At 48.9% G+C, this 25,866-nt stretch overlaps 1 protein-coding gene across 8 annotated transcripts in view; it reads right to left on the bottom strand.

Annotated features, from left to right (window-relative positions):
- LOC147457837 (uncharacterized) overlaps nucleotides 1-25,866 on the bottom strand; it is a 117,824-nt gene that overhangs the window by 53,146 nt on the left and 38,812 nt on the right. For 4 of the 8 annotated variants that reach the window (XM_086512623.1, XM_086512626.1, XM_086512627.1 and 1 more), the window contains one exon: nucleotides 17,262-17,367. In XM_086512623.1, coding sequence (XP_086368749.1) covers nucleotides 17,262-17,367 — 106 coding nt within the window. Of the gene's footprint in view, nucleotides 1-15,876; nucleotides 16,171-16,930; nucleotides 17,002-17,261; nucleotides 17,368-25,866 lie in introns of those variants that run through there. The other 4 variants (XM_086512624.1, XM_086512628.1, XM_086512621.1 and 1 more) reach the window with 2 other exon arrangements.

Genomic DNA, 25,866 nt, shown 5'->3' with positions numbered 1-25,866 from the left:
TGCTTTATTAACTTGACATTTTTGGCAATGCAAAACATAGTCTTGAACAAAGCCATGTAAACCTGGCCAGTAAACCTGTCGTCGTACAAGAGCATAAGTCTTTTTAGTACCTGGGTGCCCTGCACTTGGACCATCATGACATTCATAAAGAATTTGGCGCCGAATGTCCGTGTCCGTCGGTACACAAACTCTCCCCTTGTGAAGTAGGTACCCATTGTCGATGGAAAAATTCTTCCATCGCTACAGTTCATCACTCGACGGAGGAGAACTGTGTGTGGAGGTTAACGACACACTACCAGCATTGGAGTGACAAGGATCCCTCATTTGCACATGGCTCCACACTTTGGAGTATGCGTCATCGTGCTCATATGTGCCCTTCAAAGACTCCAAAAATTCACTGCGAAGTTCCGTGAACAAAAGTGAATTGATCTGAGGCATACGGCTAAGAGCATCAGCCACCACATTGTATCGTCCTTTAAGATATCGGAGCTTTGCATCATACTCCTGAAGGATCTCGGCCCACTTGGCCTTTCGATCTTTCAAGTCTGTTTGTTGTGTAAACCATTTTATGCTTTCATGGTTAACCACAATCTCAAACTGAGCTCCATACAAATAATGTCGCCATGTCTTCAAGGCAGACACTATTGCATAGAGTTCGCGTTCATAAGCAGAATAATTCTGCTACGCTGAATCAAGATTCTTGCTTTCAAATGCAATTGGCCTCCCCTCTTGTAGAAGGACTGCTCCAATAGCACGGTTACTGGCATCCGTTTCCAAAACGAATGGTTTCAAAGGATCCACAATAGCTACAATAAGAGCTGTAGCCAATGCATCATTGAGTGAATCAAAACGATGCTGCTAAGCGGCCCCCCACTAGAAGGTCTTTCCCTTGCCTTTCAGTTGGTCCGTCACGGGAACAACAATATTAGCATAGTTTTTAACAAACCTTCGATAAAAACCTGCAAATCCCAAGAAAATTTGTAACTCTCCTAGATTTTTAGGCAGCCACCTCCGAATGGCATCCACTTTGGATTGATTGATGTGCAGCCCACTAGCTGAGATAACATACCCAAGATAATGAATTTCCTCCTTAAGAAAATCACACTTGGATTCTTTGACATATAATTCATGTGTTCGTAACAATTTAAATACATGCCTCAGATGTTGCAAGTGTTCTTCCTCAGAAGCACTATATACAGGAATGTCATCGAGAACAAATTTGCCCAAGTACGGTCTCAAAACACTATCCATGAGTGTCATGAATGTTGCGGGCCCATTGGTTAACCCAAAAGGCATAACCAAAAACTCATAATGTCCAAACCTTGTTCGGAATGCAGTTTTGGGTATATCAGCAAGTCGAATACGTACTTGGTGATAACCCGACCGCAAGTCTATCTTCGTAAAAATACGAGCATGAGTAAGCTTGTCAAACAACTCATCCACGCATGGTAATGGGTACTTGTTCTTAACAGTGACTGCATTTAATCCACGGTAGTCTACGCACATACGCATACTACCATCCTTTTTCTTCACTAATAGGATAGGAGAAGCCCATGGTGAAGAAATCGGTTGGATAAACCCTCTGCTAAGATAGTCAGCTAGCTGACATTCCACCTCAGCAGCTTCAGAATAACTCATTATGTAGAGTGCTTTATTGATTGGTTTATTGCCTACAACCACGTCGATGCCATGTTGCACAGATCGTGTCGGCGGTAATCCTGATGGAAAATCACTAGGAAAAACATCGTGGAATTCCTATAATAATTTTTTTAATTCACTAGCAACCTTTGCTTGTTGAGAAGTAGCCATTGCTGGAAGAGATGGGAGAGAAGCATGCGGCGTTGAGGAATGTTCAACAGATTCAACATTGGAAAGAAAATGACACAATGAGTAGCACAGGAAAACTTCATCTATTTCATTATCAGAGACGAGCTTCATAAGCTCTACTGTACATATCAGTGGTGAGGAAGGCACATCCATCTCTCCTAACAACAACACATGTGCGCCATGGGATTCAAACATCAAGTTGTTATGCTCGTAGCTACACTTCAGTGATGGTCCTAGGCTATGCAACCATTCCCTACCAAGTACCACATCTGCCTTCTCCATATTCATAACCTGGAAATCCAAGGATGTGGAATACCCTTGTATTTCCAACGGTACAACTCTGACTTAAGTATCCCATATTTCGGCATCATAACCATTCATCGTTGCTACCTTGTAGCGGTGGGAACTCGGAGTTTGGGACAATTTGAGTTTTTTCACTAATCCATAGTTAATGAAATTGTGAGTAGCACCGTCATCTACCAAGATACGCACCTTGTGCCCTTGAAGAGATCCATGCATACGCACTAACTCATGTGGGCCGAAGGTCTGTTGCCACATGGAAGCTATGATACAACATTCATGCACCACCTCGGTGTGTGTTACTTCCATCGTGGAGAAACGTGAGGAAGACTCAAGAGGCAGCAGCTACAACATGTGCACTGCTTTCTCCTTGCCGCTAGCAGCAGATTTTCCCTTGGGACAATCCTTTTTGCCATGGCCGCTCCCAAAGCATTGAAAGCATAACTTCTCTTTTTCAGCCTTCTCAAATTCCTTAGGAGAGAGAGGACCACGAGACCCCTTGGGTTTTCTAGCTGCATCAAATTTAGCTACTAGAAATTTCCTTTTATTATGCCCATACTGTGTGCGTGTATTACCATGTGTATTAGCAGGCACATGATTATTATGTGATTTATTTTCATCTGGATCATCATGAATGTGTGCTTTTACTATGGCCTCCTCAAATGTTTTAGGGTCCTGAGTCTTGACGTGCTTCTTAAGCTCTGGCGTCAGACCACGAATAAACCCACGAACTTGTTGAAAGGTGTCTAGCCCTTCCAACTTGAGGATAACATCCCGTTAGTGAGAGATATATTCAAGCAATGATGGGTGTTGGCACATGGAACACGTGTCCCAAGCCATCCAATTTCTATCTGCCTCATTCGTGGGCAGAAACTCTTTTTGAAGCATAGCCTCAAAGGTTGCCCAACTCTATGGTATGATATTCTTCTCCTTGAGAGACATCCACCATTTGTAGGCCTTGCCTTCCAGAGTTAGACTTGTCTGCAGTGCTCTAACTACTTCCGGAGTACGCCGTAAGGCGTGAATTCCATCCCACTTGTTGAGAAAGATATTCACTACATCCTTATTGCGGTCTCGGTCCTCTCCCTTAAAAGTTGGTGGCTTGGTGTTTTTCAACAACTAGTCCACCTCCTTTTCAGTGAGAGAGTGCAGAGAATCTGGAGATGGACCTTGTCCATGACCAGAAGGGCCTTGCCCCTGATCGGCAACGTGCTCATGCATGTGTGTGTCAACAGGACCCTTGGCCTGCTGCTGCATAAATTGTATCACTAAAGTGGATAACTCCTACAATTTTGAAGAATTTGCAGGAAATCGACGGCCTGTCGAGAATTTCCCGGCCCTTGTCGACGAGGTTATGTCGCACTTTGGCCGACTACCTGGTGAAGAACCGTGTATGGGGTGTGTGCCGGGTGGGCATGCACCCTTGCTTGAATAAGTTGAGGAAGGTGCCCAAGGCCAAAGGCCTTAGGGCGCTTATGGTGTGAAAAAAAAGCACGCTGGCACTGTCGACTATGAAAACCAACAGCGCCGCGAGCTCTAGGCAAGGAGATGACGAGCCGAGCATTGCTCCCCAGGGGTAGTTCGAGTGACAAAAGTGCAGCTTGTTGTAGCGCGCATCCGCCAAGCCTGCTCATGCAGCTTATGGTGGAGGTAGATAGCCCGTCCCTCCTCGCGTCAAGAGGCCCTACACACGGTGCTCCCTCCTCGATTGGTTTCCCCACTTGGCAAGAGAGGATCTCCACGGCCTTGCATGAACATGCAACATGCAAAAAGAAGACCACGCCCCTTTCCCATCTAACTTTAGCTTTGATACCAATGTAGAACCCAGAGGAGACTGACACCGGATCCTCCTCCCAACCAACCTATTATAGGAGAGCCCATGGACCTTTGCCCTAAACGGATCCCTTGTTCACACCTTTAGTCCGGCCCTTGGCCTAAGTCCTTGACTCCCCTAGGTCGGGCCCTGTCCTCTAGCCCTTGGCCTGACAATGGAGGAGATTGATGAGATCCGCCAGCGACCAATGCTGGATCTCTTGTGACTTGTGATTTAGCTATCCCAGCTAGCTGCTTAGTTCACACCTAGCAGTTTAGGATTCCATAGTATTTTTATTTTATCATTTTCTCATTTCATTTTGTTACATAGACTTTGTATCAGATACACCACATTGTAACGCTCTGGTCTCATAGGACATTTTGTCCTTTTGAAGACGTTAACATAACATTTCATTTCATCTCTCTCTCTCTCTCTCTCTCTCTCTCTCTCTCTCTCTCTCTCTCTCTCCAGACACCCTCGATGTCTCTTGCACGGGTGGAGATTACTAGACTCATTCGTCAGGACCTGATCCAACTAGATGGCAGGAGGACATGGATAGAACCGCCACAGGAGTTGGGCACGAAGATGGCTTTCTATACAGAGCATCTTCTCCACCTCACAGGAGATGGGTTTGTGATTCGACCCAGCTACATGGATACACATGTCTCATGGTTTGCGGTGTGCCATTGGTCAGATACGCACATCCTCACATCAACTGGAGATTGAGACTGGTAGATTCAGAGAAATACCAGCAAATGACAGGATATGCCGCTTATGCCAGCTAGAGCCAGAGACAGAGCTACATAACATATGTCATTGCACAGTGTACTATGAGATTCGGGGCCGTTTGCACTGCTTATTAAGATAGGGTTTCGGTCCTTTCTCTAGGATCATGAGTTATGAGGATCAGAGATGTCTTGGGCTATATCTGCTTGAGTTACACAGATATAGAGACACTTTACTTAGAGACACTTTACTGGGGAGAGCCAGAGAGAGACAGTCCTAGAGACGGATTACAGATTTCTTTTCACTAGATATGGGATAGCCAGAGGAGCAGCCATCATTGCAGAGCTCGGCCCACACTCATTCGACCACTACCGGCACTCTCATCGACCGAGCACTGGAGCTCCGGAAATCCAGATGGCCACGATTGACGAGAGGGGCTACACAGCATCGATGGAGACTACAGCAAAGGATTCGAGCCATACTCTCTCGACATCCAGAGAGCACATGAGGATGGATTCTAATAGTAGTAGTATTTTTGTTCTAGTCTTTTTGTACCCAGACATGGCATCATATTCACAATTTTGTAACAGTTTGGTCTCATAGGTCATTTTGGCCTTTTGAAGATGTTAATATAACATTTCATTCTCTCTCTCTCTCTCTCTCTCTCTCTCTCTCTCTCTCTCTCTCTCTCTCTCTCTCTCTCTCTCTCTCTCTCTCTCTCTCATACACACACACACACCACATACACACACCAGCGGTACTCTCATTGACCGATAGAGTTGGGGAGATCGAGACGACCGCGACTGAGGAGGGGAGCCACGCAGCACCGACGGAGATTGCGGCAGAGGATCCACAGGATTCTAGCACGACACCCAGAGTGTCGACCAGGATAGGCTCCATGCTATTGCTTTATTATATCATGGTGACACTTATCCCCATTTTGTACCTTTGTGGCATGATACCATTGCTCAGCCTAACGGCCACCCATAGGAGTCGGTAGCACTCCTATCTCAGTTCTTTGTTTGTAGTTTTCTTTGTTTGTACCCAGACTTGGTACTAGACTCATCATTGTAATCAGTTGGTCTCATAGGTCATTTTGGCCTTTTGTAGACGTTAATATATCATTTCATTTCATTTCTCTCTATCTCTCTCTCTCTCTCTCTCTCTCTCTCTCTCTCTCTCTCTCTCTCTCTCTCTCTCTCTCTCTCTCTCTCTCTCTCTCTGTGCACGGAGGCAAAGAAGGACATGGAGAAGCCTCTGGTCTCTATGATCTCACGGCTCATTAGAGCCAAGGCTTCAGTACCACGTGCTATTGTTCGAGCAGAGCTAGCTGCCCCCCCACTAGTGGTTGAGGCGCTCACCAGATCTGTCTCCTTCATACACCGCATGTGGGAACTTCCCAGAGACAGATATGCCCGCCTTGCACTTGAGTCCTCTCGACAGTTAGCCATGCAGGGAGATACATCATGCTGGTATGGGGAGATGACATCATGGTTTCAGGCGCATGGGTTCAGCATAGATAGATTGCCTCCCTTCCAGTACTCACTGGATGCACCCTCTCTGACTCTTACACAGTCCGAGATCACCAAGCTCATCCGCTAGGACTTGACTCAGCTAGACACCAGGAGGACATGGATACAGCCAGCACAGGAGCTGGGCACGAAGATGGCTTTCTACAGAGAGCATCTCCTCCAACTTACGTTTGATGGTTTTGTAACGAGGCCAAGATACATGGACACCCACTTGTCTCATGGGATACGATGTGCTATTGGCCAGATACGCACATCTTCACACCAGCTATGGATCGAGACTGGGAGATACAGCGGAGTACCAGCAGAGGCCAGGACATGCCCCCTGTGTGACATCAAGCTTGAGACAGACTTGCACTACACATGCCACTACCCCGTCTACTACGAGATACAAGGCCGCTTCCATTGCTTGTTCAGAGAGGGCTTTGGACCATTCTCCGGAGTCATGCAGTACGAGGATCAGAGATGCTTGGGTCTGTTTTTGCTCAAGCTACGCAGACACAGAGAGAGCCTGATGAGAGGAGAGGCTAGCCAGTCTCAGAGACAGATCGCAGATTTCTTTAGAGCTGCCACTGGACACCCGGAGGAGTTACTACCACAGCAGAGCTCGTCGCCTCACACAAGACGCACACTGATCGATCGAGCGACTGAGCTGGGGAGATCCAAACGTCCACTACTATGGAGGACTACACAGCATCGGCGGAGGCTGCATCAAAGGATTCGGATCACTTTGGCTCGACATGCACGATGCCCGGTTAGACTACTAACCATGGAGGAGATTGATGAGATCCGCCAACAATCGATGTTGGATCTCTTGTGATCTAGCTATCCGAGCTAGCTGCTTAGTTCACACCTAGTAGTTTAGGATTCCATAGTATTTTATTGTGACATTTGTCATTTCATTTTTGTCATCTTGTTACTCTGACTTTGTATCAGATCCACCACATTGGAACTTTCTGGTCTCATAGGTCACTTTGGGCTTTTGAAGACGTTAATATAACAATTCACTTCATTTCATTTCTCTCTCTCTCTCTCTCTGAAAAGAACCTGCACCCCCCCTCACGCTACGCATCCGCTCCCCCCAGCTTGCTGCTATGATTCACGCATACAAACCCCTCACGCTGCGCATCCTCCCCCCCCCCCGCCTGCTGCTGTGACAGCGCCCCCGCAGATACATACATCCCCCCCATTTCAGCCCGCAGGTACATACACCCGGCAAAATTCAAAAATCTAGGAGGAATTCCCACAGGAATTCTCACAGTCTTGGCTTTTCCGGATTTTCCGGATTTTCGAATTTTCAAAATCCTGCATTTTTCAGACCTGCAAGGATTTTTTACAAGGAATTTGGAAACTGCAAAACTCACTGAAATTGCAAATTGACACGTACAAAAAGCAAATATATGCCATGTAGGCTGAATGTGGAAACACATGTATGCATAATGCGGTGCATATCGGTTGCTCTCTCCTCTCTCTTAGAAGTGAAACAAATAAGGCAAGACAGATGGCGGCGCACTACATGGTCACAAGCAACAAGATGATAGCCATTGAAAGGGAGTTGAAAGAATGCAAAGCCCACATGGATCAGTGGAAGAAAGAGAAGAATTTAATTCTTGAATGGAAAAAGAGGGAGGAACAGGCGAGGGAACTAGAACGCAAGGAGTTCCGGGATGAAATTCAAGCTTTAAAAAGTAGCATCTCAGCCCTTCGGAAGGAACTCGACGAAACCAAAGAGGGAAGACCCCTTGAAGATGGAGAAATTCAGCCATCAATGATCGACGAGCTGAATAGTATACGAGCACAAGTCAAAGAAATACAGGAGGAAGGAGAAAAGAAGACCTCATGGGTGGAGGTTCTCTCCAAAACGCAAAAGAAAATGGATGAGGCTGAAAAATGGATTGAAGTTGTCAAGAAGGGTAAGGGCAAGGAAATTCCGACTACACCCGACATCATCAACAAAACACTAGAAGAGGAACAACGAAGAAGGGTACGCGCTCTACACGTGAGAGTGACCGGCCTAAAAGATTCAGATAAGGTGGACCAAGAGGTGAAGAGCCTCATGTTCATGATGGGGGTGGAGAAGCCCTCGCACACACAAGCTTGGAGAGTGGGCAAGAAGAGTGAAGGTAATGGGGAGAGTTCAAAAGAACGGGCTCTCATTTTGCGCTTTCCCTCCATGGAAGAAAAGAAAGACTTCTTAAAGAAGAGGCCAAACCTCAAGAAAACAGGTATCTTTTAGGAGATGATCTTACGCTCTCATAGCTTGCACATATGAGAGAGCTCATGCCAGAGACTATAGCAGCAAGGGAGAAGGGAAAGTTAGCTTTCTACAGAAATGGACGAGTAGTGATTACAGAGCACTGCTCTACATGACGGTGCGAGACCTATGGGACCACTCTCAGGATGGCGGTTTGGAACTGTAATGGTTCATATAGACTTGATGTGGGGGCCTTTGAGGACAGCTTCAGAGACAGAGACATTGTTTTCTACTCAGAGACTCATCAGGCTCTAGGACAGTTGATGCCGCATATATCAGGATACAGATGGGAGACAGCTTGCCGGACATGCACCAGATCTGCGCATGGGACTAGAGGATCAGGAGGTGTAGCAGTTCGTTTCAGAGAGGAGCTCCAACCACTACTGCGCATAGTTCGGAGAGATGATCAGGCCAGATACTTGTGGGTGAGGCTGAGGGCAGAGACTGGACGTTTCTTGTACATCGCCATATGCTATTTTCCTCCCAGCACTTCAGTATATGCTTCACCCAGAGGACAGTCTCCTTACTCTGTACTTGATGATGATATCTGGGAGTTCTCCAGAGATGGAGACATCATACTCCTGGGGGATTTCAATGCCCGTACAGGCAGCTCACAGACAGTCTTCTGACACCTCAGAGGAGATGCTTAGAGAGCTAGAGCCAGAGGAGATGGGACTTGAGAGATGCTCACACGACAGAGAGCATACAGAGTATGGGAGATACCTGAGAGAGATGACGACTACTCAAAGTTTAGCCATACTGAATGGCTTACCGACTTTCCCATTGTCTACAGGTTTTACTTGTTTTCCACACAGACATGGGTCCAACACTGTAGACTATGTTCTGACACATCCGAGCTTTATCTCTCACATTCAGGATTTCACAGTGGGGCCCAGGCCTATAGGGATAGCAGTAGATCATGCACTTTTGACATTATCAGTCTCCTTTGAGTACAATACATCTCAGGCCTCACGAGGTGGTAGACATCCACGCTATACTTTTACACCAAAGACTGACTCAATCTATGCAGAGGAAATACGTAGGCTTTTATGCACATCAGAGCCAGTATACACAGTGGAGGAGATCACATCTATGCTAACAGTGACATTACATGGGGCAACGACAGAGGCATACCCACACACTCAGCCTGGGCAGAGACGTCGTTCTGGGCACATACCTCAGAACAGCTGGTATGATGAGGAGTGTCGATAGAGGAGAGCTCAGATACAGCGGGAGCTTACATTGGGAGTGATCACCTATAGACAATCTCGTATTGCTACACGACTACTAGTGCGACGGACAAAGCGAGCTTTCTTGGTCCGGATGGAGCAAGATTTATATCAGCTCTTCCTTAGTAGAGATTCAAGAGAGGCTTGGCGTCTATTCCATGAGCAGTCTCCCCCACCAGTGATTACTTCTACAGAGATATGGGGGCAGTATGAAGCATCTTTATACACTCTACCTGGACAACCACCACTACCAGACCCACCACAGCCATGTCCGGCTACGAGCACCTTCTTTACCACTGAGATGGTAAAGGAGGCCATTGACAGGATGAAGACCAGACGGGCACAAGATCATGAGGGTCTGGTAGCAGAGCACATTATACATGATGGGGATTTGTTGGTAGAGATGCTTGCACGGTTATTCAACCGTGTCATGTGTGAGGGCTTCCCTGAGTCTTGGAGATTATCTACTACTGTACCTATCTTCAAGACAGGAGACCCCACAGTCAGAGTTACCCGGAACGCGGAACGGGAACGGCGACGGGCCTCCCTGCGGAATGGGGGAACGGGAATGGGCCCGGAACGGGAATGGCGCGGAACGGCAGGCTTAAAAAACACCCAAATATTTTTTTTTTTAGCGTTATGTGTTTGAATACAAGTAGTATTAGAGTCCTTTGACTCTAATACCCACAAAAAACACGATTCGAAGACCATTTAACCTTATTATGACTTGATTGGGATGTGAGGCGCCTAGAGTACATAGCCAGATGAACAACAATGAGCAAACACAATGCCCATAGTACATACACAATGCTCTCAAATAATTGCAAGAGTAGTAGTCAGAGATAACACTTTGGAATTAATTATGGCTAACATAGTAACAAGCCTCAAGGGCCGCCAGCGGCCAAGGTGCTACAAAAAAACCAAAGGGGAGCAAAGTTCAAACCAGACTTCAGTGACCACAATACCAAAAGACTGAAGGTGACAAATACCATAAAGATGCTAGTAGCTACAAATGGCAAAGAGGGCAAGGCTCAAGCAGCCATACAAAAAGGTGGATAAATGGCAAAGACTCAAGACTCAAGAGCCACTAGCCTGAGAGGCCTCCCAATCCGTAGTAGCCGGCTGTAAATCATGCACATCCTCCCATTCCTCATCATCGAGGTCTAGGTCCGGCTCGATCTCAGCCACAGATGAAGTACCTGGTGTTGGTGGATGTGCATCTCCACCCGCCTGAGAAGCCTCTTGCTCCATCTCCCACTGTGTAAAAGGATCTTTTTGTTTGTCTGTACTCTTGCAAAGCATTTTCAAATTTGCGCTGACGAAGACAAGATCATTAGCCTTCTCCACTCCAAGCCGATTTCTCTTCTTGGAAGCAATGTGGCTAAAGGTACTCCACAATTGCTCCAAGCATGAGGTACTAACTGACTGGTTGAGAATACGGATCGCCAATCTCTGAAGCTCAGGGCCATCATAGCCATAGTCCTCCCACCAAAGCACTGAACCTATTTTCCTGCGATCAATCTGAGCATCTGGACTGCCAAATGACCCCCGCATCTCTCTCTACTGTCTCAGCTGATCTCTGACAATGCGTCGCCCATCTCTGTCTAGAACCATCTTGTTTAAGATCTCTGTAAATTGGTTCATGACTTCCCTATCTGTCTCTTGCCCTGCACCTTGGAACTCTGGATCCACCATGTACGCTGCCCCGTGTAAAGGAGAGGCATATGAATTCCACCTCGAGCTGCAAAGCGCATGAATGTCCTCATATCGCTCTGCGTTCAGCTCAAGCTGTGCAAGCTGCTCAATCATGCGGTCCATTGCCTCATAAATCTTGCCAATGCAAGGATCCATGCCATCCAAAACTCGAAGCAAATGAACCACCGGTTTTACCTGTGCATCTAGACTCTTGAGCTCCTTCCAGAACTCAAGATCCTCTGCCTTATCCTTGCACAAAATCCTTGCAACTGTCTTTGCATAGGGGGAGGTGGTGAACTCATCACTGATGAAGACCTGTCGGACCGCATTTTGACATTCAAACAGCCTGCGTACAAGAAGAAAGTTGAATGCGAAGCGGGTATCTGAATACTTTAGCACTTGGCCGCCCAACCTCTCGAGGTACTCACTCCGAACCAAGTTGTGATTGTTGATGAAAGTAACCATCTTCACTGCATCAGCAATGACTGGAGCAATCCAGTCTAGCTTGCCGATGTCTTTTAGAAGGTTGTTCAAGAAGTGTGCCATGCAAAAGCACAGTCACATGCGGATAGTGGCCCTCTATGATAGCTGTTGCTGCCCTGTTTGATGCCTCCCCATCTGTGACAAAGGTCACCACGTGTTGCTCACCGATGGTTTCTATGGCCGCTGTCCACTCTGCAGAGAGGACATCGGCGGACTTGCCACTCTAAGTGGCATCATGAGAGTGCACAAAGTACATCTCTCCACTGGAGTATGCGACAAGACCATGGATAGATCTCTTTCTTGTATCGCTCCACCCGTCAGCAATGAGGGAAACGCCATGTTTTGCCCAAAGACGTTGAATGTTGAGGGTTGCTTGCTCCACGATAGCCTTCTCTCGATCGAGCAAGGTGGTTCGGAGAGCCTCTGAAGATGGCGGCACGTAGCCGGTGCCATACTCTCCTATCCGTTGCACCATGACTTTCCAATACTCCGACCTATTTCGATCAAACATAGAAGAGGTTAGTATCAAAAAAGTGGAAACGATGATAACGGAAGAAATGAGAGAGAAGATTGATGAATCATAAAACAATGAACATACCTCGCTGCGACAAATGGGATATGGTCGTGATAGAAGAATCGGGCCACGGCCGCATCCACCTCTTCCTTCTTTGGGTCCCAAGAGGTGGCAAGGGTCTTTTGGCGACGAATTGGACCTTTTGAAGATGCACCAACACCTACACCGGGTAGAGAAGAAGAAGGGAAAATGAGGGTCTTTGGATCAATACCTTTGCGTGCCGGCTTGGCTTTATGGTTGAATTGCCGATCCTTTTCCTTGAGCTCCTTCCTCTTCTCGATGGTTACATTGACACAAAATTTCACCTCATGTCCCGGCACTAGAAGAAAGTGTGCCCTCACTTTGTCATGCCCCCCTTTCCGCGTGTAAGAGCATAGCTTGCATCTCCATGCACGAGAACCTCCCGCCGCCGACAAGGTGCCCTCCGAGGTCACTTCATCCCACCACGACCATTCCTTCATCTTTTGAGTGTTGCCCGCATGAACGGAGGGAGTTGAACGAGAAGAAGAGGCCATGGATGATGGATTATCCGTGAAAGAGAGAGCTTGATCTTGAACTTTGAGAGAGAGAGAGGGCTTGAGAGAGAGGCTTGCCGCTTGATTCCGTGAGAGCTTGAAAGAGAGCTTGAGCCTTGAGCCTTGAAAGTTGAGGGTTAGAACTTAGAAGTTAGCCCAAGAGAGAGAGAGGTTGAGAGCTTGAGCCTTGAGGCATGCCGCGGCGCCACACTATGGCTTGAGAGTTGAGAGCAAGCTAGGGAGAATGAGCTTGGCTTGAGAGTTGAGAGCAAGGCTCAAGCAAGGGAGAATGGGCCTTGAGGCTTGATGAGTGTGTGAAGAATGGGGGAGGAGGGGGACATTATATACTTTTTTCACTGCTGAAAATGGCCGTTGGGTGCCCAACAGTCATTTTTTTAAATTTCAAAAACTGCCGTTGGGGCCGTTCCGGCCGTTCCGGCCCAATCCAGTCCGTTCCGGTGGGTCCCGTTCCGGTGACAGCTTTCAGCCGGGACGCCGTTCCGTTCCGACGCGTTCTAGAAACCTCCAGCCGGCCAGAACGCCGTTCCGGCGTTCCAAGGCCCTAAAATGCCGTTCCCCGGTAACTCTGCCCACAGTGCCGATGAATTACCGTACTATCATGGTAGGACACACATTGGCACGGTTATATGCATCCATCCTCGAGCATAGGCTGAGCAGTTGGGTAGAGATTATGGGCATACGGGCACCTGGGCAGGCTGGTTTCAAGAGGGGTTTCTCCACACTAGATCATGTCTTTACACTCAGAGCTATCATTGAGGAGGGTCGAGCACATGGTAGACGGATATACTGCAGCTTTGTGGATTTCCGCAAAGCTTTTGACACAGTACCGAGGGCCAGATTGATGCACCGACTTATGGAATTGGGGGTACCCACAGAGCTGATGTGGGGAATTATGGCATTGTACAGTTCAGTGATGAGTCATTTACGCACATCAGAGGGGATATCTGACATAGTTCACTGCACTATCGGAGTGAAACAGGGATGCCCACTGTCCTCTACTTTATTTGGTATGTATGTTGATGAGGTCTTTGATTATATTGACAGAGGAGGAGATAGAGGTGCTCGGCTTGCAGGGACATGGATCCCTCTTTTATTGTATGCTGACGATATCGTGTTGATATCAGACTCAACAGAGGGTATGCAGAGACATTTGGATGCATTGCATAGTTTTGCAGAGGATAGTGGATTGTCTGTCAACCTTGGTAAAACCAAGGTCATGGTATTTAATACCACGCCACAGTGGGTTAGGAGATCAACACCTACTTTCACATATGGGCAGGACAGTATGGAGTACACTGATGCATACACATATCTTGGGGTGGTCTTTAGAGGACCGAGGTTCACACTGAAAGTGGCAGCAGACACTAGATTGACTCGTGCCTATGCAGCCCTAGGCGGTTTAGAGAGGATTTGTTCGCAGGTTCAGTTCCAGGAACCTCGAACAAAGCTCTAGCTTTTCGATACTTTGGTCGCTTCAGTTTCAGGTTTGGGGACCGTCTATTGACAGTGCTGGATGGAGTAATATGGAGAGACCCTTGATATCTATGATTTCTAGGCTGATTAGAGCCAAGGCCTCAGTCCCACATGACATCATATGAGCGGAGCTGGCTACCCCACCTATGGAGGTTGAGGCACTCACCAGATCAGTATCATTTGTACACAGCTTATGGGACACAACCAGGGACAGGTATGCCAAGCTTGCTCTTGAGTCATCCAGACAGCTGGCATTACAAGGAGATACATCATGTTGCTATGCACAGATGAGCTCATGGTTTCAGAGGCATGGTTTCAACATGGACAGGCTGCCCCCTTTCCAGTATTCTCTTGATGCACCATCCTTGGCTCTTACACGGATGGAGACTACTAGACTCATTCGGCAGGATCTTATCCAGCTTGATAGCAAGAGGACATGGATAGAGCCATCACGGGAGTTGGGTACGAAAAGGGTTTTGTATAGAGAGCATCTTCTCCAACTCACGGCAGACGGATTTGTCACACAGCCCAATTACATGGACACACATCTATCTCATTGGTTACGATGTGCTATAGGCCAGATTCGCACATCTTCACACCAGCTTGGGATTGAGACAGGTAGATTCAGAGGCATACCAGCAGACAGTAGGATATGTCAGTTATGCCATGCAGAGCCAGAGACAGAGTTTCACTACATATGTCGTTGCACAGTCTACTATGAGATACGGGGACACTTTCATTGTCTATTCAGAGATGGTTTTGACTCGTTAGATAGAGTCATGAGATATCAGCATCAAAGATGTCTCAGGTTATTCCTACTTGAGATTCAGAGACATAGAGACGCTCTATTGAATGGGCAAAGACAGAGACAGTCCCAGAGACGCATCTCAGATTTCTTCAGTCTGAGTACCACAGAGGCAGAGGGGACACCACCATCACAGAGCTCGGTTCCCACCCATACACACACCAGCGGTACTCTCATTGATCGAGCTATAGAGTTGGGGAGATCGAGACGACCGCGACTGAGGAGGGGAGCCACGCAGCACCGGCGGAGATTGCGACCGAGGATCCACAGGATTCTAGCACGACACCCAAAGTGTCGATCAGGATAGGCTTCATGCTACTGCTATATTGTATCATGGTGACACTTATCCCCACTTTGTACCTTTATGGCATGATACCATTGCTCAGCCTACCAGCCACCCATAGGAGTCGGTAGCACTCCTATCAGTTCTTTGTTTGTAGTTTTCTTTGTTTGTACCCAGACTTGGTACTAGACTCATCATTGTAATCAGTTGGTCTCATAGGTCATTTTGGCCTTTTGTAGACGTTAATATATCATTTCATTTCTCTCTCTCTCTCTCTCTCTCTCTCTCTCTCTCTCTCTCTCTCTCTCTCTCTCTCTCTCTCTCTCTCTCTCTCTCTCTCTCTCTCTACCTGCATTGAGCCCTTGAGCTGCGGGGCCGCTTTTCTAATGCATACTTTCCTCGGGCTGGTCTTCATCGACACTGCAATATATAAAGCGAAATTCACTTGTGACCAAGAGCATGGCCACACACCTCGCGGTAGGTGTGACTGCTTCCATCCACGCCGTAGGCCCATAACTCTTTTGCGGATCGCCTCTGATCACTGCCCTGCACACCCCTTGCTGGCCCTGTCCAAACCATGTTGCCCCGATCCCATCCCTCCTTCGGATGTCCAATCCTTCATCATGCCATCAGTGGAATTTCCGCCTTCAGTTTAAGACAAGGCTTTGTATCCACGATTCCGAGTTCAAGGCAGCACCCGGCCCAACACCCTTGTTGTTTGCTCGCAGTTTTAGGCACCGCTTGGCATCCTGCATTCAAGGCAGTGGTCAGCACCAGCTTGTATGTCTCCCACAGCTCAAGGTAACCCCGCCATTGGCATCCCACATTGTAGCTCTAGCAAGCACAATTAGCAGCCCACTTTGGTAAAGGAAGGGCAAACGGGCCGCCTTTGGCAGCCCACATGCATCATTAGTAGAGAAAGAGAAAGGAAAGGGGTATCCATGCTTGCAGCCACTTGGATAGTCACCCTTTTCATTCTGATATATAAGTAGATATAGATGACTCACGAGTCTCCTTTTCATGATTTAGTGCATCTGAATATATTTGTCTCTCTTTGCAATGAGTATCTTCTACCTCTTTCAACCAATCAAAAAATTGAGCATTTTTAAAAAACTTATTTTTCATTAGCAAAAAGGGGAGGCATCACTAAGGTCTCACCCCTTTGGGGCAGGCCAAAGAGAAGGGGAATCAAGTGAGATTTAAGGAGGGAAGTAAGCGCAACCTGAAGGTGTCACATGAGGAGGGGGGAAAGGCTAGTAGGGGTTGCACGAGGCAGGGGAAGTGCAATTGGGGTCGCGCAAGGCAGCAGTAGGGGTCTCGGAAGGCGGGGACACTGCCTTGGAGGCGGTACGCGTAGAGGAGCTTTTTAAAAAAATTATGAGGAGATGGAGTGGGCAGCTTACCGTGTTAGCTCTTGTGGTTACGACATGAACTCCACAACTGAAGCTACCCATGGGATCGAGCTCGAATCCAGCTACAAAGTTTTTGAAGTGTAAACGAATTAGTAAGGTAGAGGAAGGGGTGAGATTCAGAAAAATCTGGTGTGTTATTGAATATAATAACCGAGTGTTTAGCAGCTTGTCAACGGGTTTCCTAATTGTTTTCCAGATAGCTATACAACTTATTAGATGGTAGTAACCTTTTCCTCCGGTAGTTCATTTTGAGAAGAACATAAACAAAATAAATCACAAAACTTACTTAAAGAATCTTCAAAAAAGCTTAAAATCTATTTACCAGCAATAATAAGTGTTTTGTACGATATATACTCGCAAGCTGGAGCGGCCAACAACGTACATAAAAGCTTGGCATAAGAATATAAAGGTAAAATCTTGTTGGTTACCTGCACAAAGAAGGTGTAGTGAGATTACTAAATTGTAACCATTCCCATCTTATTATATCCTTCAAAAAAGCATACATGGTATTGGTTAAGATATAAGCAAACGTGGACCTTTTGATACTTGTATATGCCCTCTTTATGTTTGTACTTTAGCCCTTTAACACTCTCTTCCAACTGATGCTCTCTAAGCATCTTCTCTGAAGTGTCATAGAAGACTTTCTGAGCATTGCCCGTCCGGCCATGGAAGTCCCCTAGGAGGATGATGTCACCATCCCTAGAAAACTCCCATATGTCATCGTCTAGGACAGAGAAAGGTGACTGCCCTCTAGGCCCAGCATAGACTGATGTACTGGGGAAAATAGCATATAGCAATGTAGAATATCTGCGAGTCTCAAGCCTCAATCTCACTCACATATACCGAGCATGAGCATCTTTGCGTACAATGTGCACTATTGGCTGTAGCTCCTCCTTGTATAGTACTGCTACTCTGTCGGACTCTCGTCCTCCAAGCTCCGATCTCGTTTCATGTCTGCTAGCAGACTCCCATCCATATCCACTAGCATGCGGTAGGTTCTGTCCAGGCGCCTGGTGTATCTTTGAGTAAAAAACAATGTCCCTCCCACTGAAACTGACCTCAAATGCTCCTACATCCAGTCTCATAGATGGCTTCCATTGAAGGGAAGCGTAAGAGAGAGTCTGATTATTGTTGAGTAGCAGAAATGAAATGTTATATTAACATCTTCTAAAGGCCATATTAACCTATGAGACCAGAGAGTTACATCATGGTGAATCTGATAGAAGGTCTGGATAAAAAGAAAGAAAGAAAGAACCATGGTGGAGAGTGGGAGCTAAAGCCGGTCCAGCCGCCGATTCCTACACCAAGAGTCTCATTAGCCTAGCATCTACAAGCAGATGTGTTACGAAGGCCTCTGCTATAGCATTGACACAGAAAGTTCCAACATCAGACTGTGCACTCCTTTGAAGCCATAAACCTTGTCAATGCCTAGAATCTAAGCCCAAATCTTGTTTCCGACATACATAAAGAATACGAAAGTAAAAAATTATCCACTTCCATTGGTACACAATGGTCCTACTGTAATCTATCGTCAGTATTCAAAAGTAATGGTAGTAGTCCAGATTTTTAGTGCATAAATCATTGCTTGTTTTTTTTTCCCAGAAAAAGAACCTTCTATTAGTTAATGGAACTGCCCATAGGGCTACAACTGCCTCTTCGAGAGAGGGCTACAACAACCATGAAGGGGAGACTCTCCCAATGAAAAACAGCATATGTACAATGGGGCTAAATCAAGAAATGGGAGGAGGGAAAAGCCACACAGGTGGACGGTAGTGCCATCTGAGTACACCCTGGACCATGGTGAAAAAGGGCCCACGACGCCAGAGCCGAAGGAAGGCCTCTCTACGCTCCCGCATGCGGTCGGAGCTGACCTAGAGTATCTCTAGCTGTCCTCCAAGAGTGTGGATCAGCTCTAGCCAAAGATCGCGAACAGTCTCTGCTGGTGGTACAGGGCAAGCCTCAAAGATGCAGAAACAACGGGCCCGCCAGATGAACCATAGTGTCAAGCCACTGATGAGCTCCCAGCACTCCTCTCTCTCAGTGCACCACTCCTGTGGAGTAAGCCTCGTGGCACGCTGGAGTGTAGCCCGCCCCCCCTGCATCACTATCATCCTGCTGGTGGAAGATAGCTTAAACTGAAGTGTCAGGCCCGTGAGAGTGGACCAAGCCGCTGCCCCCCAAGTGTACTGCCAAGCCGTGGAAAGAGCAGGCATCAGCCAAAGAACACGAAGCCACACCTGCTGTGCCAAAGGGCAATCCCAAAGACAATGACGCTGACTTTCTACAAGGTGGCCACAAGCTGTACATGCAGCCGAGAGACCACTATGCACCAGCCAACTCCCAGCTGTTGTAGCTCTGTGTGCGACCAGCCACACTGAAACAAAGTGACTCGCTTCAGCTGTCAGGAGTCCCACAACTCTCCCAAAAAGCTGCCAAAAACTCAGCTGTGAGACCCTCCTCCTACCAATGAGGTGCTGCAGCGGGGCGAGCCTCTCTCTGTGCTGCCGTCCCAGTCGAACAGTGTACTGAAAGAAAGGGACACCTGGGTGGTCTGTAGAAGAGAAAGGGTCCCTCTAGAGCCACTCACCAGGGTCCCACTGTACTCGTGCTAGTGGACAACACTCCCAGGCCCACACCCTCCAATGTCCAGTCTCAAGAGCTGCTGGGTCAGGATCGATGACACAAGTCCTCCCACAGATGCCCACCACTCGGATCCTCTGAAAACAGCTCTGTCACCTGCGGGGCCTCTACTGCAACTCGCTGTAAGCGTCCCTCTCCCTGTAGCTCGAAGAACAGGGAGGGGATAGTCTCTGAGCAAGCCCAAACAGAGATGAGAACCTCCAGTCGCGTGAAGGCTCCCATCCATCTGGGCGCTGCTGACTCGAGAGGCGTGAGCCACTCTGAAATGTCCTGACACATGCTCTGCACCCCTCTCATGCCCTGTAGTAGCTAAAAGCCCTGTAGCTCCTCTGACAAGCCTGAAAACTGTAACCAATCACCTAAAGAGCGTGCTGGACCCGCTGCCATGGAACCCCAGGAAACATGAGGCCGACTACCAACCAAGTGCCCTCTCTAAGTGCTAACCATGGGGTTCCAAATAAGTGGCTGTCGCATGCGCTCCTCCGTGCAAGTAGGCTGGCGCTGCTCCAGGCCTAGCCGCAAGTGCTCCCAAGATCGAAGCAACCCCCCAGCAAAGCGATCCTCTAGTCTACTGCTCAAACCAACTATACGCATCTCTGTGAAGATCCATTTGGTCGAAGGTTGCCAGGGGCCTCCTGCCTGAGGCACCCTAGCATGAAGCCGCTGTAACAAGAGCTCCTTCCAGGGCTCCTCGCCTGGAAGAAGACCTCGGACGATGAACTTCCCAAGAAGGGCTCTGCTCTGCTGTGCTGGGTCAATGATCCCAAGCCCTCCCTATGAACAAGGAAGAGTGATGACCTGCCAAGCCACTTTGGCTCGGACAGTCAAAGTGTCTTTCCCTGACCAAAGGAAATTCCTGATCAGCCGCTCTACCTGGCTGATACAAGAACTCGAGAAGATCCAGCAAGAAGTGATGTACCACATAGTAGCCAACAGCACCTGGTTGGCCACTACAACTCTACCAGCCAAAGACAGTCGCGCGGAGCTCCAATGTAACAACTTCCTCCTGATGGACAGGAGGAGGGGAGCAATCTGCTGCTCGGGAGACAAGCCCAAACCAACCTGACAACCCAAGTACCGAACTGCAGTCCCTGGGGGGAATCCACCTGAAACCCTCACCTGGCGTCCAGTCGGGCACAGGAGCACTACAAACCGAGAAAGCCACAGTCTTTCTCCAGTTGATCAGTGCGCCAGATGCACAACAAAAGGTCTCAAGAGCCTGCTCACACCTGTGAAGGTTGGCCTCCTGGCCATCTAAGTACAAGGCTGAGTCGTCCGCAAACTCACCGTCCAGTAGCTCATCTCCCCGAATAGGGAGTGCTAAGCCCCGTAGACCAACCTGCTGCGACACCAAAAACCTGCTCATCACCTCAGCATAGAACAGAAAGAGGAAGGGGGCAAGAGGACAGCCCTGTCTGACCGAACGTGTGAGCATGAACCGATCACCTCTACCTCTTGCCAAAAGAACCTGACTGTGTGCCTGTCTGTACAAAGCTGCCACCCCTCTGATCCAAGCATCTGAGAAGCCCATCCTGCGTAGAGTGCCCTCCAAAACTCTGTCGTATGCCTTCTCAAAATTGAGAAGAAGAATCACCAGGTCCTCACCACGGAGCCGCGCTAGGGCAAAAGCCTCCCAAAAAGTAAAGATGTTGTCAAGGATACTGCGCTCCTTGACAAAACCTGTCTAAGTCCCATGTATAAGGCTCTCTAGAAGTGGCTGGATCCTCAAACTCAGAGCCTTGGCAAGAATTTTGTAGGCCGAGTTGAGGATGGTGATGGGCGCCACTGTCGAATCTCATCCAAGGAGCCACCCTCCTTGGGAATGAGGTAAATCAGACCCTCACTCATGCTGTCAGGCATCACTCCTGTGTGCAAGATGTACTAAAAAGCACTACAGAGATCTCGGCCAAGCAAGTCCCAGTACTCCAAGAAAAAAATAGGAGTCAATCCATCCTCACCTGGACAGCTACCACGGGGGAGTGCACTAAGAGCCGTGTGCAGCTCCTCAGGCTAAAGTGGCAACTCAAGCCTTTGACGCATCTCCTCAATCACAAGGCAAGGCATTTGTGCCCACACCTGCTCCCTGCATGTATCCTGACGTTCTGATTGAGGCTCTGCAAACAATAACTCACGGAAAAAGTCAGTAGCAACTGCACGCATGTCCTCTGGCTCAAAAGCAACTGACCCGTCGGGCCTCCTCAACTGATTGACCTTGGCATGCGAATGCAGAGGTCCCACTACCTCGACGAAAGCACCACACTCTGTCGCCCACCTGTGTCCACTGAGATGCCTGTCCATGGAAGGCAAATTCATGTCGCTACTCCTCGCGCTAACAAGCTCCTGGCGAGCCTCCTGTAGTAGTTGCTCCTCCAGCCAAGGACTGTCTGGATGCTGCTCCTGCATCCTCTGCAACGAAGCAATGCCTCGTCTGAGACGCTGCTCTTCTCTCGCTGCAGCGAGGCGAGCCAAAGACTCCTGGAGAAAGAAACGACTAATCTGAGCTATCCTGCGGCAACTCTGTCAGCAGGAGAATCCTGCATGTCGAAGCTCTCTGTCCAGAGAGCCTCAACTCTCTCTCTAAGTGCATAGTCTAGCAAGACCCTCTCTGGGATGCGAAGCATCATGCTCCCCCTCCTTTGATTGTCTGCCACTGTGAGGATCACTGGTGCATGGTCCGAAAAGGAAGTCCCTGCCAAAATGCCAACTGTCCCACCCAAGTCACTGAAATGGTCACTAGTGTAGAAGCGATCTATCCGCGATAGATTCACTCCTCCCACTCTGCGGTCCAAACGAGAGAAGGCTAGGCTGTCTAGGGGCCTCACAAAACTAAAGTGCTGCCACACATCCAAGACCCTCACAATCATACAAAACCTCTCCCAAGCTGCCAGCTCAACTCCATGCACAGTCACATGGCTACCACCAATCCTGTCAGAAGGGTTCTCCAACATGTCGAAGTCCCCCCCTATGCACCAGTGTTCTGCCTGTGGCAGAGACTCAACTATCTGTGACCATAACTCTACCCGTGCACTCGCCACATTGGGCGCACAGATGTTCAGGAAGCCCACAAGGCAACCCTGAACCTGCATAGTGATCCACTGAGCCGTGCCTGGCACAATAATCCCTCTGCCCACAATGGCCTACTGCAAAGAATCCACAATAGTCATACATACCCCACCCTAGATGCCTCCAGGTCCAAAAGCAACTGACCAAAAAGTATCATAACGTCCACGCAAGAGCTGACTACAACGTCTAATGCGGCTCTCACGCAGATGGTGCTCCTGTGTAGCATAAGGAGATCAATCTCTCCTCCCAAAAGGCATCACTGAAGCTCCTGACGCAGTCGGCCCCGCTGACGCTGAAACTGGGCCCCACCAAGTCCCTGCACGTTCCATGAGACGATCCTCATTGGGAGTGAGAGAGAAAAGATGCTGCCGTAGCAACTAAACTAGCTATCTTCGAGGCTGGCTTAAATGGGGAGTAATCCACATCCAAGCGTCCTCTAGATAGGCGTGACTGCAGTGCCTGGCCCAAGCCCAAGCAGAGCGAGCCGTACGTAGAGCAACCTCCTCTATCCAAAAGTCCTCATGAATGTGTACATAGCATGGCAAGCACTGTGTATCGTCAAAGAAGTAAACCACAATGTGTCTATATCCTGCTGTATCTAGAGGTGTCACCGCAAACTTGGCCAATGGCCACAAAGTCTGCAGCATGTCTGTAACTCCTAGTTCTCTCATGTGGTGAGAGAACTCTAGGACCTGTGTGTGCAACCATCCCAACACTGAGTCGAGAGTCCACTCAGTCTGGTCCCTGCCACAAAAGGGAAAAGAGAAGCCAACCGCTGAGTCCAAAGCCTCTGTCCCCCTAGCTGTAAGGAACAGAACATGGACCCTGAAGCAAGCTGCCTCATGGTCTGCTGAGGGGTCGTCGAGAAAACGAGTAAAATCATAGTCGAAGAAGTCCAATCGGCGCCGGATGTCGATGCTCGTCGGACCACAAGGGATAGCTGCAAGGGGAGACGTCTGTACCTGTAGAGGGGGTCGCAAGAAAGGCTGTCCCCCTCTCGCCAAGCGACTCGTGGCAAAGGTGCTCCCAAGAGATCTCTTAGCAGCCGGAGATGGCCCTGCCCCCTGGGTGGACTGTGGAACTGGAGACTCCTCCGTGGACAGGCCTTCGCAAGATGGCCCATCTGTCGACAAATGAAGCACTGATTCAGGAGGCCCGAATACTCCACACTCTATCTAAACCAACCCCCACTCACCCGAGGCAGAAGAATGACCTTCGGGAGCGTGTGAGTGTCCCTAACTAGAACGCGAACTGAGGGAATGCCAGCCACCTTGGCAGCTACTGAGGCTGCCGTGCGAGGTGTCTCGAGGACAGTCCCAATGGCTGAGCCTATCCTGGACAAAAGTGGTAGGTACTCCCGCCGCAAACCAGGAAAGCAGACAGAGATGGGGATGTCTGCCTCCTCTATCAGAACATCCGAAGCAGGGTCAAAACCATGTCTCCACTGTCGAAAGTCGGCTCAAGCTGCTCGGATGGTCAATGGACTCATGGCGATGACCTTGGACGCCATCTCAGAGGTCTCAAACTCGATCTGATAGTAACCTCGTCCGAGTATCTGTACATCCAAGATCCTGCCCACCTCTGCGAGAAGGCGGGCCTGGAGAAGGTCACGCAGCTCTCCTCTGCTGGGTCGGGTGCCGAGAATCTTGTAGATGACAGAAGTCGCCTACAAGCGCTCTACCTCTGCGGCTAGGCTCGCTTGCTCTGCTGGTGAAAGAGCAAGTCGAATGGTGGGTTCAGCAGGGTCAGGGGAGGGGGCTTCGGACAAGTCCCTCTGTGGCGGAGTTGGAGCCTCCGTCTATGTCTACTGCTGTGGCGGAGAAGCGGATGGAGGAATTTCTCTGCAACAAACCGTGCCAAGCACTGTCCGAAAAGTCAGCACTGCCAGAGCCAGTTGAAGGGAACGTTCGGGGAAAAAGACGGAGAGCGAAGAGAGTGGCGGGGAGGGGGGATTCAGCGAGCGAAGACCGCGCGGGGGGGGGGGGGGGTGAGGGCAGCGGGCCTGGAGAAGGTCACGCAGCTCTCCTCTGCTTGGTCGGGTGCCGAGAATCTTGCAGATGACAGAAGTCGCCTGCAAGCGCTCTACCTCTGCGGCTAGGCCCGCTTGCTCTGTCGGTGAAAGAGCAAGTCGAATGGTGGGCTCAGCAGGGGGAGGGGGAGGGGGCTTTGGAGGAGTCCCTCTGTGGTGGAGCTGGAGCCTCCATCTGTGTCTACCGCTATGGCGGAGAAGCGGATGGAGGAATTTCTCTGCAACAAACCGTGCCAAGCACTGTCCGAAAAGTCAGCACTGCCAGAGCCAATTGAAGGGAACCTTCGGGAAAAAAGGCGGAGAGCGAAGAGAGTGGCGGGGGGGGGGGGGGGGGGGGGGGGGACAGGTGAGGGCAGCGGGCGGGGGATGGCAGTGTGTGAGGGCAGCGGGCAGGGCTGCTGCGCGCAAGGGGCGGGCTGGGATGCCGCGCGCAAGAGGGCAGGCATGGGGGCAGCGCGAGGGTAGTGGTTGGGGGGGGGGGGGGGGGGGGGGCAGCGAGGGCAACAAGGGGAGGGGGTGCTAGCAGCAGCAGCGAGCGCGCGAGGAGTACATCTACACTCTTGCTATTAAATCATTGCTTGTTCGTTGCTATTGAGTGTGAGAACCTCTTAAGTAATGCAAAACAAAAAGATGCATCGGCAATGTTGGTTGCAATCACCACTTTCCTTGTTCTTGGAGGAGGACCACTATAATAATATGCAAGTATAATCAGCTCTAGAACATTGGGACCCAACCCCTTCTCTCATACAAGATCTGGCACGCTGTAGCAATTTCTTCCTATCCTGTTTAAAAGAGAAGGATATAACCTTCTGGCCAGTTAAATGTATTTGCATATCAGTAACACATGCAGCATCTAGATTGCAAAGAGAATCTCGACAGGAGACGTTTTCCTGGAATAGTGAAAATGTTATGGTCAAAAAAGTACCAAGAAAACTTCTCTGGGTCAAGTGTAGCTGAGGTGACTATAAGTCGCAAATGTTTTTGCTGCCTTGCTAGGTTATTGAGCAGCCCAAAGAGGACATCAGTATGTATTGTTCTTTCATGTGGTTCATCAAGCATGATAACAGAATACATAGATTTGGCTATTCACAAGCACTTCTCTCAGAAGCACCAACATTCTTCAGAGACCCTCCTAGCTACAAAAATTGTCACCACTCTTCGAGATTGTGCACGGCCAAACTTTCCTTCTGTTATG

Source organism: Adiantum capillus-veneris, chromosome 5 (assembly GCF_014529385.1).
Source record: "Adiantum capillus-veneris isolate H3 chromosome 5, ASM1452938v2, whole genome shotgun sequence".
NCBI classification, from domain to species: Eukaryota; Viridiplantae; Streptophyta; class Polypodiopsida; order Polypodiales; family Pteridaceae; genus Adiantum; species Adiantum capillus-veneris.
This window is presented reverse-complemented; position numbering and strand designations above follow the sequence as displayed.